This window comes from Prunus avium, chromosome 3 (assembly GCF_965620075.1).
Source record: "Prunus avium chromosome 3, drPruAviu1.hap1.1, whole genome shotgun sequence".
NCBI classification, from domain to species: Eukaryota; Viridiplantae; Streptophyta; class Magnoliopsida; order Rosales; family Rosaceae; genus Prunus; species Prunus avium.
Window position 1 is genome coordinate 1,324,717 of NC_142286.1, and position 14,676 is coordinate 1,339,392.

The following is a 14,676-nucleotide window of genomic DNA, read 5'->3' on the forward strand; positions in this document are numbered from 1 at the left end:
ATTATGTGTCATTTCTTTACAAATAATAGGAATGACACATAATTACAACTTTTTTAAAGACATGAAGAAGTCGAGAATACAATGTAGGTTAACCAACCACTCTTGAGTAAACAAAGTAATCATTTTCAAAACCCATACGCAACTGAATCAAGTTTAAAATCAATTCCAAAGTCATCTTGAGTAAACAATACTGTATGGTGTTAACGAGTGATTTAGTACGGGTAAAGGGTATCCGGACAATCACACACATTACACAGATTTAGAGTGGTTCACCCATGAATAGGGCTACGTCCACGGTAGAGCTTGGTATTTATTATAGACGGGTATTACATTATACATAGAGAGAGGCTTGAGAGCCTAAATACGAGAGGAAGAGGGAAAGCTTGGGTGTCTCCGGATATGGGTTTGGCCAGGAGCATTCGAGCCCTTGCTGGAGAGGGGTCTCTTCCTTTATATAGGCAGGAGAGGAGGGCCACTTGCCGTTGTTTAATGGGCAAGTGGCAAAGGCATAGGTCAGCCTCAATGGAGAATGAGCTGGGCACGTGGGGAAGGCATGGGTCATCCTCAGTGGAGTATAGGCTGAGCACGTGGGGAAGGCATGGGCTGTCAGGAGACAGGGGGTAGTGGCCTGGTGAAATGTCAGGACGCACGTGGTGATCTGTTATCAAAGGTGTGCGTGGTGGTCTGCACATGGCTGAGGCAGTAGGAGTTGGCTAGCACATATTGCTCGGGTATGACATATTGTTCGGGTATGACATTTCGGCTAGGCCATCTTGGTTTAGGCAATATTGAAACGGGTAGGACATTTCGGCTAGGCCATCTTGGTTTAGGCTATATTGAAACGGGTAGGACGTTTCGGGTAGGACATATTGGCTTTAGGCAATATTGAAACGGGTAAGACATTTCGGGTAAGCCATATTGGCTAGGCAATATTGAAATGGGTAAGACATTGCAGGTAGGCCATATTGGCTAGGCAATATCTGGTAAGCCATTCTTGGTGGGCTATTTCTGGTAGGACAGTTCTGGTAGGACATTTCTAGTACCAACCATATATGTATAACAACAAGCCCCCAAGTTCTTAGTTGAGAACGAGTTCTTGACTGGGAACTTTCACGTAATCATGTAAGCCATTTCTGGTGGGCTATTTCTGGTATGCCCTTTCTGGTAGGACATTTCTGGTAGGATATTTCTAGTACCAACCAGATATGTATAACAACATATGGTATAGAAAGAAGCCATGGCTTAGCTCTTCAAAATCTCAATCACAAACAAAGATAAGGCCAGTTGGTTTATCACATTTTCCCGGAAAGAAAACAAAGCAATCAATATAATTTACAGAGACAACGCCAAAACCCCAACCTAAAATTTTTCTATATCAAATTTACCAACATATATTTTCCAATCATGGTTTCTAACAATATCTCATCTCGTATGATTGCTGAAGAATTCAACTATAGTATTTCCTTCAAATAATAGATGGAGTTCAAAGCTCACTTGATACGATTTTATTTATACATTCAAAGCTCACTTATAACTTGTTAGAGCATTCACAATGGGAGGTGTAAAATCCAAAGTGTAAGGCCATTTTTACATTCTTGTTGCACATTCAGATGGTGTAAATGTGATTTTTTTTACTCAAATTGAGAAGATGTAAATACAATTATGTATATTCAATTTTCTTGTGTTAACTTTATAAATGAATTATGTGTGTTTAAGTTTATTTTATTTTTTCTTATTAATGGATTTTTTAAAATTTAAATTCAGAAAAGAAATGATTTTTATCCAACAAGAACTGGTAGTGATGGAGGAATTGTGATTTTGTGAATGAGTGCATTTCAATTGCTCGAGATCTGAACCGTTGATTTTGAACGGAGAGAGAAGCACTACCGTTTATCATATAGACGTTGGGATTTTTGGAGACCAAGTGGTTAGTGCGCTGATGTCATAGGGGCACTCAACGCACTCAACCAAGTGGGGCTATGAGGACCGAGAGTATTTCAATTACATGATGAGTGAGTAGATATTTCAATTGTATGATCAGTGAGATGTGAATTTTATAATGAATATGGACATGTGGCAACCAAAAATTTTATCCGAAAATTTTATATGAAATTTGAGATGTGAATTTTATAATAAATATAGACATGTGGCAACCGAAAATCTTATCTGAAATTTGAGATGATAATTTTATAATAAATAGTGACACGTGGCGATCGAAAATCTTACCAAAATTAATCGTTTAGTATAAAAAAAATAGAAAATAAATTAAAGTGAATAGTAATTACCTTTGCCCCTTGCCCATATAGGTGAAAACAAAAATGCAAGGGCTGCCACTATTCACATGAATAATGACCACACTTACCTTGCCCTTGCCCATACGGGTGGAAGTGCTCTAACGTGTAAATTTGGAAAATTTGGAAAATTTGCAGCATTTCCCTCTCATCTCTCCTACTTTACCTTATGCACGGCCCGCTTCATAGATGTTAAAAAAAGATGTAAAGCTCTATTTTTTTTTTCGCATTTAGGCCGATTCCTCTATTTTTACACCCATATACATATATTGCCGGGCAAAAAGGATGTCATGCTCTAAAGAATTTACTTGTAAACTTCTTCGCAATTCATAGAGCAGCTTTGGGCCCACATTAAAGTAGTTATATTACCATGTCGATCAGTTCACATCAACCCATAACACAAAAACAAATAAAAGTTGTCATGGGGCCAAAAAACCCAGCTCAAAGTCGGGTCAGAATTAAATTCCCATGTGATGATAGTTGAAATTAAATAATATCAGAAAAGGGAAAAAGGAACTACCAACCTGTAATTCCGATGTGATGATGATTAAATAAGAATTTATGTGGTCAGATAAAGTTGGTTCAGTACTCATTAAATAACACCATTTTATTTGTACATTTTATTTTGCATAAGTTGAATTTTTTTTTTTTTTTTTGGGTTACGATAAGTTGAAGTTTTTCATTGGATTCCATATAGCATCATAATAAGAATTGAATTATGGGTTCCACATTTAGCTCTCTTTTTTCTTCACGTGACCATGACATCATGCCTTCTTTTATGGATGACGACACATATGACATCATCCAATTTATGCCGTGTTGCCAGCTTGACGTTACCAAATTTAATCACAAATTACCACTCTTGTTAGCTGAAGCAAACAAGATTGAAGTGCAATTACATTTAATTATAACACAGTTTTGGGTTTAATTGAAAAACAATAATTGAGTGCGAGAGCCAAACAACAATAATACTGAAAGACAGTTGGACGCTTTGTCTCTTTGTGTTCATGATTGCCACTCCTCACTGATTAAGTGTCTCCTGTGCATTTTCAGTTTCTTCATTGCAGCAACTGCTTCTTCTGATTAAGAGTCTCCTGCGCACCTTCAGTTTCTTCATTGCAGCAACCAGCTTCTGCTTTGATTTCTTTTGCTTTACTTCCAAATTAAAAATCCAATCAAAAAACCAAAAAAAAAGAGTACTGCCTTCAGATTTCCTGGTTTTCGTTTGTCCCTTGATTTCATTGTGTCATTTCTTTCCAATTCGTTTCGCTTTTCCTTTGCCATTGTTCCCAAAAAAACCTTATTCATTTTATAAAAAAAGAAAAAAAGAAGCAGATTTTCTGGTTTTGGTTTCACACCCTGATTTCGTTCTGTTATTTTCACCTTCGTTTCGCTTTTACTTTCAAAGGAAAAAAAAAAAAAAGTTGTGGCAGTTCAGCTTTGTCTCATTCACCAAACCGATTGTGCTCCGGTGTTCCATAACCATAGCAATTTGAAGGGAACTGACCTCATTCGTAACCAAAAGAGAGAAAGGTATAAGGTGCGTCTTTTTATTTCCTTATTTGTTTTTTTTTCTTCTTCATATATTTCCTCTGCAATTTTATGTTCTTATTTTTGTTATGGGTAGCTTTATTTGAACCTAATTAATAAATATTTCAGAATTAAATCCAACTAATTTTTTTCCTTTAGAAATTTGTCCCTTCGATTATAGAAATTTAAAAAAGTTACAAAAATTAGAACACTACTAAAACAAAAAATTAAAGGAAAACTGTGGCCCACTATTCATTTTGTTTCGAGATTTGAGAGTCCTGCTTTTTGTTTCACTTATCTTCATTACACTTTCACTTTACAGTTGTTTCCAGAAGAAGCTTACTGAAAAAAAGAAAAAGTAAGTGTTGCATACTGATACTGTGTGTTCTTCTATTTAAGCTCAGTCTCATAACCTAAGGTATGCCCTTTAGTTTCCTTCTTTCATTTCAATTGGTTTAATTTTTTTTGTTTACTCTTTTTCATTTTCTTGTATTTGGGTTCGTTTATTCAACAGATACAAGAGTCTCATTGCAAAAGCAAAACAAAAAGAACCATGTGGGAGATCCTCACTGGAATTATTCCAACAATAATGGAGTACACAGTTGCTCCAGTTGGACGTCAAGTGGGTTATCTGTTTCACTACAAAAGCAACCTTCAAAATCTCGAGAGTCAGTTGAATAACATATCTGATGCCAGAGACAGGAAGACGCAAACCGTTAATGAAGAGCAAAGAAAAGGTAAGATGGTCCATAATGACCTCCAGAGGTGGCTGACAGAAGCGGATGAGATGATTCAAGAGGCAAAGAAATTATTGGGAGATGAAGGGCATGCAAAGACAAAGTGTTTTCGTGGGTTATGTCCTAATCTGGTTTCATATCATCAGCTTAGCAGGAAATCAACAAAATTGGCAAAAAAGATTGAAGAACATGCAAAAAAAGAGTTTCCCAGTGTTTCTTACAATCCTCGCCTAGGAGAGATATTTGACACACCCTCTGAAGACTACATGGCCTTCGAATCAAGGATTTCAATGGTGAACAAACTCATGGCGGAATTGAGAAATCCTGTTACAACCTTGGTTGGCGTGTACGGAATTGGTGGGGTGGGGAAGTCCACACTCGTCCAGGAAGTTTATAGACAAGCTAAAACAGAGAAATTATTTGATGATGTGGTTTTAGTTTTGGATGTTAAGCAGTTTCCAGAAGCTGAAAAAAGGGAAAGAATTCAGAAGAAAATTGCTGAAAAGTTAGATATGGATGTTCAGGAAAGTCAGGATATGGAAGCAAGGGCAAAACATCTCTGGAATAGGATAAAAGACAAGAAGAGTCTTGTAATTTTAGATGATGTCTGGGAAGCAATTAATTTGGAGGCTTTGGGACTTCGCCCAATGGCAACTTGTAAAATATTGTTGACGTCTAGAGAACTAGTCTCTGAGATGCGTACACAAAAAGTGTTTCAGCTTGATGTTTTAGGCGAGAAAGAAAGTTGGAGTTTATTTGAGAAGATGGCAGGTGGTGTTGTTAAAGATGACCCTATTAAAGAAGTAGCAACTCAAATATCCAAAAAATGTGGAGGTTTGCCGGTTTTAGTTGTTGCAGTTGCAAGCGCTCTAAGATCAGAGAGTACTTTAGAGGTATGGAAAGTTGCCTTGAGGCGCTTCAAAAGTTTTGACAAAAAGGGATTGAAAGAAGCAGCATACTCGGCTTTAGAATGGAGTTACAATCGATTGGATGACGAGGAGCTTAAGCCATTGTTTTTGTTTTGTGGAATTATTGTAGGTGGGAGCTGTACAATTTGTCTCAGTGACTTGTTGAAATATAGTATGGGTTTGGGTTTGGTTAAAAATGTTTATACAGTGGAAGAGACACGGGATACACTGATTTCACTGGCTAAAAAACTTAAAGATTGTTGTCTGTTGTTAGACATTAATAATGAAGGAGATGGTAAAATGCATGAGCTTGTTCGAGATGTTGCTATATGGATTGCTTCTAAAGATAAACACGCATTTTCAAGATCATATGGAGATGAGCTGAAAGAATGGCCACATAAGGATATTTTAAGAAAGTGCACTTGGATGTCTTTAAACTCTTGCAGTATTCCCAGGCTTCCTGAAGAACCTTGGGTATGCCCAGAACTAAGATTGTTCCATTTGGAGACGGATATTGTTCATGACTCTCGGGAAATCCCTTCCAAATTTTTTGAAGAGATGAAAGAACTCGAAGTGCTGGATTTATCTGATCTGAGCATTCCGTCACTACCTCCGTCTCTTCAGTTTTTAAAGAATCTTCAAACATTGTGTTTAGATCGGTGTGTGTTGGGAGACATAGCTCTAGTTGGACACCTAACAAACTTAAAAGTTCTTAGCCTTGTAAAATCTAAGGTGAAAGAGTTGCCCAAAGAAATAGGGCAATTGACTCGTCTACAATTGTTGGATTTGACCGGTTGCTCTGAACTTGTACTGATCCCAGCTGGCGTTATATCAAGATTGACAAGTCTAGAAGACTTGAGAATGGGAAGCTTTAAGGAATGGGAAGGAGGTTTAAAAGATGGAAGAAGTAATGCGAGCGTGTCAGAGCTGAAACAATTAAGTCAACTTACTGCATTACATATACATATTCCAGATGCTAATCTTCTTCCAGCAAACATGTTCTCGGATACAAAATTACAAAGATACACCATACTTGTTGGTGATTGTTGGCTATTTCCTGATATAGACGAAACGTCCTCTAACATGTTAAAACTCAAGCTCACTACGAACAGTCAATTTGACCGAGGTATAAAATTGCTGCTAGAGAGATGTGAAGATTTGGCCTTGGATGGAAATATTATTTCCTATATATTAGAGAGTGACAGTGGTAAACAACTGAAGAAACTCCATGTCCAAAACAATGATGAAGTTACAGCTGTCATTAATTCGAGTCATGCCTTCCCCATCTTGGAGTCACTATCTCTTGACAACCTTGTTAATTTGGAAACTGTATGTTGTGGCCAACTCATAGCTCAGCCTTTTCAAAAATTGCGATCTTTGACTTTGCGGAATCTGCCAAAGCTTATTGGTTTGTCCTACAAAGGCAGCACGTCAGTTGTAACTGCAGAGAAAATAATCCATTTAAATAATGCATATTCTTTCTGCAGGGATTTTGTTGTACTAGGATTGAAATTATATCCAAGTTACAATTCATTTAAACGGTATATTAATTTATTATTTTTTTATTGAGAAAAAAATGGTATTAACTTTTAATTAGTGTACAATATTCAACGATTCATATTATGACGAAAGCATGATCTACTTTTCTCGAAAGTCTATTTGTTAGTGTACAATATTCAATGATTCAATAAAAATGTGTTATATTTTAAATTAATAGACTAATAAACTTTTGAGGCCACTTTTTCTTTTTCAGATACATTTTTACTCCACAAGGACATATTAGACCTTTACTTTTTGTCAACTCATTTTGGAATTTATACTACTGATGAGCATGTAAATTGTTATTTCCGTAATTAAACATGAATTGTGTACTATACACAGGTTCTGATACCCAACTTAACTCGCTTGATCTTGAATCGATGTGATGGTTTAAGATTCTTGTTTTCTTGTTCCATGGCTAGACGTCTTGAGCAACTCGAACATCTTGAGATATCCACTGATGACAATATGGCACAACCAACTTGCTCAAGACTCTTTTTGTAGACTGAAAGAAGTTAACGTTTACAGATGCCAAAATCTAATAAATATCTTTGCACCAAGTATGATGGGAAGATTGAATGCTCTATACACATTACAGATATGGCAGTGCCAGTCACTACAAGTGGTATTTGAACTGGAAGGAGTGTTTGAAGCATATGACACGTCAACCACTCAGTTGAAAACTTTTGAGTGCCCAAATCTTGATTTTGTTGACATAGATGCGTGCGAGAGGTTGATAAATATATTTCCAGCCTCGGTGGCCAATAGTCTTGAACAACTAACGAAGTTGAGTGTTGAGAACTGTGGTGGTTTGAGATTCTTGTTTTCATCTTCCATGGCTAGAAGTCTTGTACAACTCAGAAAGCTTAAGATATCCAGGTGTCAAATCATGGAAGAGATAGTACAACTCAGAAACGAATCCAGTGAGGAAGATACAAATCATAACATGTTTAGTCAGCTACAATATCTTCCGAACCTCACTAGATTCTGCTCAGCAAGTCGTTCTATTAAGTTTTATTCCTTGGAGAAATTGCATCTAGAGGATTGTTCTAAATTGGAGACATTCATCTTTGATCCCATGTGTACAAATATCACAATCAACAGAGCAACTGAAGAGATCAGGGACTCCATGGAGAATATTGGGACTAATGCACAATACTTTCTTTTTGACGAAAAGGTAAGTTATGCCTTTATTTATCGTTTTTCTTTCAGCGTTTATTTCTCGTTATTCTTTGATGCATATTGCTTCTTACTAGGATTGAAATTATATTCAATGACGGTATATTAATTTATTAGTTTTTTAAATATTCAATGACTCATATTATGACGAAAGTAAGATCCATTCTGGAAAGTCTATTTATAATGAAATATGGTCTTCAATAGAAATGTGTTACCGGTAGCACTTCAACTAGAATATATTATATTTTAAATTAATAGACTAATCAACTTTGAGGCCAACTTTTCTTTTTCAGTTAATGGTCATATTATACAACTAATTAGCATGTAAATTGTCATTTCCGTATTTAAAGATGAACTGTAAACTAAAATATCTTTCCCTTCCAAGAGATGGTATCAACAAGTGGATACAATCAAGAGCGTACAAATAACATGTTTTGCAATCTAAAATATCTTTCCCTTTCTTTATGCATTATAAATTTCTTTCCCTTTCTTTATGCATTTATTTCCAATTATAATGTGTTCGCCATTAGTGAAAAAAGATTTATGAGATGAATATATATACAGGTAGGATTTCCTAGCTTGGAGAGCTTGATCATCCGTGACCTACCTGAATTGAGGACTATATGGCACAACAAACTTGCCCCAAACTCCTTTTGCAAGCTCAAGAAAGTTGAAGTTTGCAGATGCAACACTCTAATTAATATCTTTGCGCCAAGTATGATGGGAAGATTGAATGCTTTAGACAACTTAAGAATACAAGAATGCAAGTCACTACAAGTGGTATTTGAACAAACATATGACACATCAACTACTCAGTTGGAGGAAATTGTTGCCAAGGAAGGAGTAGAAATGACACCAACTGAGGAGTTTGTGTTTCCTAATGTAACATTTGTGCACTTTGAACATCTTCCCCAAATGAGGAGTTTCTATCCGGGGCTGCATGTTTCCAAGTGGCCATTACTCAAAGAGTTGAGATTCGATCAATGTGGTAAAGTGGAGATTTTTGCTTCCGAATATTCAAGATTCCAAAAAATATTTAATTCGGGTGCATCAATCATACAACCTTTTTTGTTAGTTGACAAGGTACATAATTCTCTTGCACTATTTGCTCCTGTAGCGAAATTCCTCTTCATATATTTTCTTTGCAATTTTTATTACTATTAAGTATTACATATTTTTCTTTTATTAAAATGATTTTTTGGCCTCCACCTTGTCAAAAAATTTAAAGCACATCCATTGAATAAAAACAATAGTAATTACTGACATATATATATATATATACTACTCCCTTTAATCTCGACTATTGTTTTTATTCAACCGATGTATACAGCAAAATATAGACTTGGAAATTTAAATAGAGAAAAAAAAACTTTTGAAAGTTAAAATAATTCAGTCGGTGACATCAGATGAATAATTCTTGGAGAGTGAAAGCGGCTGAGCAAGGGTGAGGCGTAATTTCACTTCGGTATAAATTATATTTGAAGTTTTTTTAAATAATTAAAAAAAATATATTTTTTAATTTAATTAAGGCTTGAATCATTATTTGCCCTTGGATGAGATCTAACGGCAGGTGACCACAGTATTCCTTGGTCCCCGGTGACCAGGTGAACGCCACTGAATATAATATTTAGTTAAGCAACTGGCCAAGTGGGTTGACAATGACATCCAGAAGTTGATATTATTTCAGGGTAATCCATTCCCCAACTTGAAAGTATTGGACTTGGACGAGAACACGAAGATTTGGTATGAAGCGCATGGTCCACTCACAGCAGAGTTGTTTATCAATTTAAAAGAGATTGTATTTTCTTGTGCACACCCCCCGTCATTTCATTTCCTTGAGAAATTACGTAATCTTGAAGAGCTCCATGTTTATAATGGTCCTTGGAAAGAAATATTTGTGTATGAAGGAACTTGTAGCGGGGAAATAGATGCAGTTGGGAGGACCCTCCCGCACGTAAAGAGTTTGTGTCTCGACCAAATGGAGGAGCTGATGCATCTAGGGAATGACACTTCCGAATCAATTTTCCCAAACTTGGAAATTCTGAAGGTGTACAGCTGTGCAAAATTAAAGAATCTAACTTCATCCGCAATATCCTTTCGGAATCTAACCACTTTGGATGTATATCGTTGTGGCGGACTGAAATATTTAACAACTTATTCGGTGGCTAAATGTTTACAGCAACTCAAAAATTTGGAAGTTGAGTACTGTGAAAGCATGATAGAGATAGTAGCAAGCAACGGAGATGAGCAAGATTCAGGAAATTATTACGAGATTGCTTTCAGTTCCTTGCAGCATTTGAAACTTTATGATCTACCAATTCTGCGAGGCTTTTGCTCATCAGAAATTTTCACTATCAGGGTCCCATCATTAAACTCCTTAATCGTCGAGAAATGCCTGATCGAGTTGAAGATTTCCCCTGATAAGTCACTGATCCAAAGTAGTTCAAGACCAGAAAGACAACAAATAACAGAGGAAGTGGAAGAAAAAAAAGAAGAAGAAGAAGAAGATGGCAATGAAACTGTAAGTTGTCATTCATATTAATAAAATGTTTGGTTGTATGTTTCGTTGTAATGCTCAACAATATATTTCCAGGGAGGGAAGCAGCTGATTGCCCATACAAGTTAGTGCTGCAAGACTCCATATTCCATAGTTTGCACCACAACAGGTCCTAAATAGTTTCACTGTAAGTATATACTGGTACCATTAAATAAGTATGTAGTGGGTACCATTCAATAAATACATTTTTACTTGTTCTGACAATTATCTCTGTTCCACCCTCACCCAGCTTGCAAGCGGCCGCCTCATAGCACAGGCCGAAGAATTTGGAAATGGTTGTGTGATTTGTGTTGGCATTTAGGCATTCCAATTCCTGTTGTGTTATGCTTGTGTTGCCATCCATGTCTATAACTGCTTTGTGACAGAAGTGTGATTTATATCGGAGCTCTGTTGGTTTTGGAACCTCTAAGTCCTTACTTTTGGCTTTAGGGATTGGTTCATGTCCCTTAGCTCTGCTATTGTGCTGGTTGCAAATGGAGACTTCATTTGTGAACTCTTTTGTTAAATTTTTTTTCCTGCTGTGTTCAGTTGCATTTGGTAAGTGCACCAAGTGTTTGGGAAATGCTTACTCTGTGATTTGTGCGATTCAATAAATTGTAATCAAATTCATAAATCCTGGTATTTCTTTCAGTAGTCTGCTCTTTTACATGCTTCTTTTGTTGATCCCTCAAACTGATGAAGTTTATCTCTACGATATTTTCTTGAGAGATTGTAAACAAAACTTTTGCATCGTAGTGAAGTTAAGAAAAGCAATGGCTTAATATGCTGCATCAAACATACTGAGGTTGTATTACAAAGAACCATAACTAGTTCATAGAAACTTCTTTAGTTTCCAGTGCATATTCTTTGATAAAAATCATCAATAGACAATAAACAAAACAAAATCACCAGACTAAAAGCAAACTTGTCAATGACCATAATGAAAAGAAGCAAGTCTAAGAGAAAACAAAATGCTACATTATCCAATATCACCTAACTTAAATGTGCTACTATTGAAGAGACCAAAATCTTTCCAAAGGCACGCCGCACACATGCCCTCAACATCAAAATTTTGAATTGACTGCCTGATGAGCAGAAGTTCTTAGAAAATATAAAGAAAAGGGACGGGCATTTGGAAGGCGCCATCGCACAATATTTCTATGCATCAGTTATTGGGTACTCAAACGCAACATTTTTCCTGTAAACTGCAGAAAAGCTCTCCAGCTTGTTGAATTATAAGTGCTCAAGCTGATTTCATAAGTTGGTTGTTTTCTGTTTTCTTGTAATTTTGGTTTTAATCCAAGTGGCATAGGTTGATTGGTTAGTTTAATGGAAGGCTGAGATTGCATTGTGATGTAATGCATCCAGCTGGCATTGTTTAACAGTAATATTCTCACACCAAGAGTGTGAGCTATACTGTACCAATTCTTGCAATCTAAAGAATGAGAAGGTTCTCTGCTACACGAATAGCAGAGAGAGATTTTGTCAATTCTTTCTTCTTTCTTCTATTCCTCTTCTTCTCACTCTGTTTCCAATATACTTGAAAACACTAAAATGGCCTCAGAGCCAAGTTGGATTGTCTAATAGCTGGGCATTCAATCTGTGAAAGAAAAAAATCATCGGGAAATTTGGGTTTTCTTCTAAATTTGAAACCAACTCGTTTTTGGAGGAATCAGAGACCAATCATGGCTAGATCTGGAAGCTCAGAGGTGAGAACCCCAATTTTCTCTGGTGAAAATTATGAGTTTTGGAAGATTAAGATGGTGACCATATTCAAATCATATGGGCTTTGGAATTTGGTAGAGAAGGGAATTCCAGTTTCAGATTCGAAGAAGAAGAAGAAGGCAACTGAGGAGACCTCAGAGGAAGAAGATGATGAGAAAGCAGATGCAATCCTCATGAAGGATGCGAAAGCCTTGGGAATCATACAAAATGCAGTTTCTGACCAGATCTTCCCTCGGATTGCCAACGCCGATTCAGCCAAGGTGGCGTGGAGTCTGCTCTACAGTGAGTATCACGGTGGTGATCAAGTCAGGTCAGTAAAACTTCAGAATCTCAGAAGAGAATTTGAATATATGAGGATGCATGAGGGTGAATCATTAACTGCATATCTCACCCGGTTGAATGATTTGATAAACCAAATAAAAACATTTGGAGAAGTGCTGTCTAATGAGAGGCTGGTTCAGAAGGTGTTAATCAGCCTTAATAAAATGTATGATCCTATCTGTTTAGTGATTGAAAATACAAAAAGTTTGGAGACTATTGAGTTGCAGGAGATCATTGCTATATTGAAGAGTCAAGAACAACGGTTTGAAATGCATAATGTTGATACACATGAAAAAGCATTTGCCTAATTCACTGTGAATTCCAAAGGTCAGAATAAAAATGGATCTCAGTCTGGTTCATCCAAGTCACAGGGAAATTGGAATTCTAAAGGAAAGCCATGGGAATCAAAAGGCAATTCACAGCAGAGCAGTTATCCTGCACAGAATGTCAATTCCACAAACCAGGAGAATGCTAAACCTCAATGCAAGGTGTGTTCCAAGCATCATTTTGGTGAGTGCAGATACAAGGGAAAACCAAAATGCTATAACTGTGATAGATTTGGACATTTTGCTAGGGACTGTACTGTGAATAAGAATGTGCAGAAGGCAAATTATGTAAATCAAAGAGAGGTGACAGGGAATTTTTTTTATGCTAATTGCACAACCACTGAAATCAAAGCCAATGGAGAATGGTATGTTGATAGCGGCTGTAGCAATCATATGACAGGAGATTTAAAACTGCTGGTTGATGTGAGAACTAATGTGACTGGGAAGGTACAAATACCGACTGGTGCACTTGTAAATGTAGCAGGCATTGGTTCACTGATGATTGACACAGAAAAGGGCAGGAAATACATCAGAGAGGTAATGTATCTGCCAAGGTTGAAGGAAAACCTACTCAGTGTTGGGCAGATGGATCAACATGGATACTGTTTGGTGTTTGGAGAAGGAATGTGCAGGGTGTTTGATAGTCCATCTATGGATTATCTAATCATCAAAGTACCAATGAAGAGTAACAGATGCTATCCGGTATCCTTTCTTGCTGACAACCAGCTGCTCATGAAAACCAATTTCACTCAATGCACATGGATGTGGCATAAGAGACTAGGTCACTTGCATTTTAAAGGTCTGAACCAGTTAAGAGAAAAAGGCATGGTGCATGGCTTACCACAATTGGAAGAACAAAGTGGTGTGTGTGGAGGGTGCCAATTGGGAAAACAACACATGGTTGTATTTCCAAAGGAACAAGCTCAAAGAGCAAGCAAGGCACTTGAATTAGTGCATATAGATCTGTGTGGCCCTATGAGAAATGAATCTGTTTCAAAGAACAGATATTTCATGTTGATTATTGATGACTTCACAAGGATGATTTGGGTATACTTCTTGAGGAACAAGTCAGAAGCCTTCAGTTGTTTCAAGAAGTTCAAATCTATGATTGAACTACAAACTGGACACAAAGTGAAATGCATCAGAAGCGACAGAGGTGGAGAGTTTCTGTCTGCAGAATTTGTGGAGTTTTGTGAAGCTCAAGGCATCCAAAGGCAACTCACAATGGCCTATACTCCTCAGCAAAATGGAGTGGTAGAGAGGAAGAATAGGACTGTTATTGAAATGGCCAAATCAATGTTGCATGAGAAGGGAATACCCTATTTCCTATGAGCTGAAGCAGTGCATACAGCTGTTTACTTGCTGAACAGGTGTCCTACCAAAGCCCTCAGCAACATCACTCCATTTGAAGCATATAGTGGAAGGAAACCTGGAGTTGCACATATGAAAATATTCGGTTCTTTGTGTTATGTTCATGTGCCGGATGAATTGAGACTCAAACTGGAACCAAAGAGTAAAAAAGGGGTGTTCGTAGGATATGCAATTTGTGAAAAAGGTTATAGGATCTTTGATCCAATTTCTAAC

At 36.9% G+C, this 14,676-nt stretch overlaps 1 protein-coding gene across 1 annotated transcript; it reads left to right on the forward strand.

Moving 5' to 3' along the window:
• Positions 1-3,141: 3,141 nt before the first annotated feature.
• Positions 3,142-11,395, forward strand: LOC110765098 (putative disease resistance protein At4g27220). The gene is made up of 9 exons (XM_088250238.1): positions 3,142-3,831; positions 4,144-4,239; positions 4,336-6,971; positions 7,344-7,463; positions 7,885-8,182; positions 8,749-9,267; positions 9,872-10,705; positions 10,778-10,868; positions 10,971-11,395. Exons 3-8 carry the CDS (start codon positions 4,375-4,377, stop codon positions 10,808-10,810), a joined length of 4,401 nt encoding a protein of 1,466 aa, XP_088106364.1. The 5' UTR covers positions 3,142-3,831; positions 4,144-4,239; positions 4,336-4,374; the 3' UTR covers positions 10,811-10,868; positions 10,971-11,395.
• Positions 11,396-14,676: the final 3,281 nt, after the last annotated feature.

Excerpts from the sequence above, each read along its gene's own strand:
- LOC110765098 (XM_088250238.1), top strand. The coding sequence starts at position 4,375 with ATGTGGGAGATCCTCACTGGAATTATTCCAACAATAATGGAGTACACA. Across the intron at positions 6,972-7,343 it reads AGGGATTTTGTTGTACTAGG|ACAGGTTCTGATACCCAACT; the intron begins ATTGAAATTATA and ends TGTGTACTATAC. Across the intron at positions 10,706-10,777 it reads AAGAAGATGGCAATGAAACT|GGAGGGAAGCAGCTGATTGC; the intron begins GTAAGTTGTCAT and ends ATATATTTCCAG.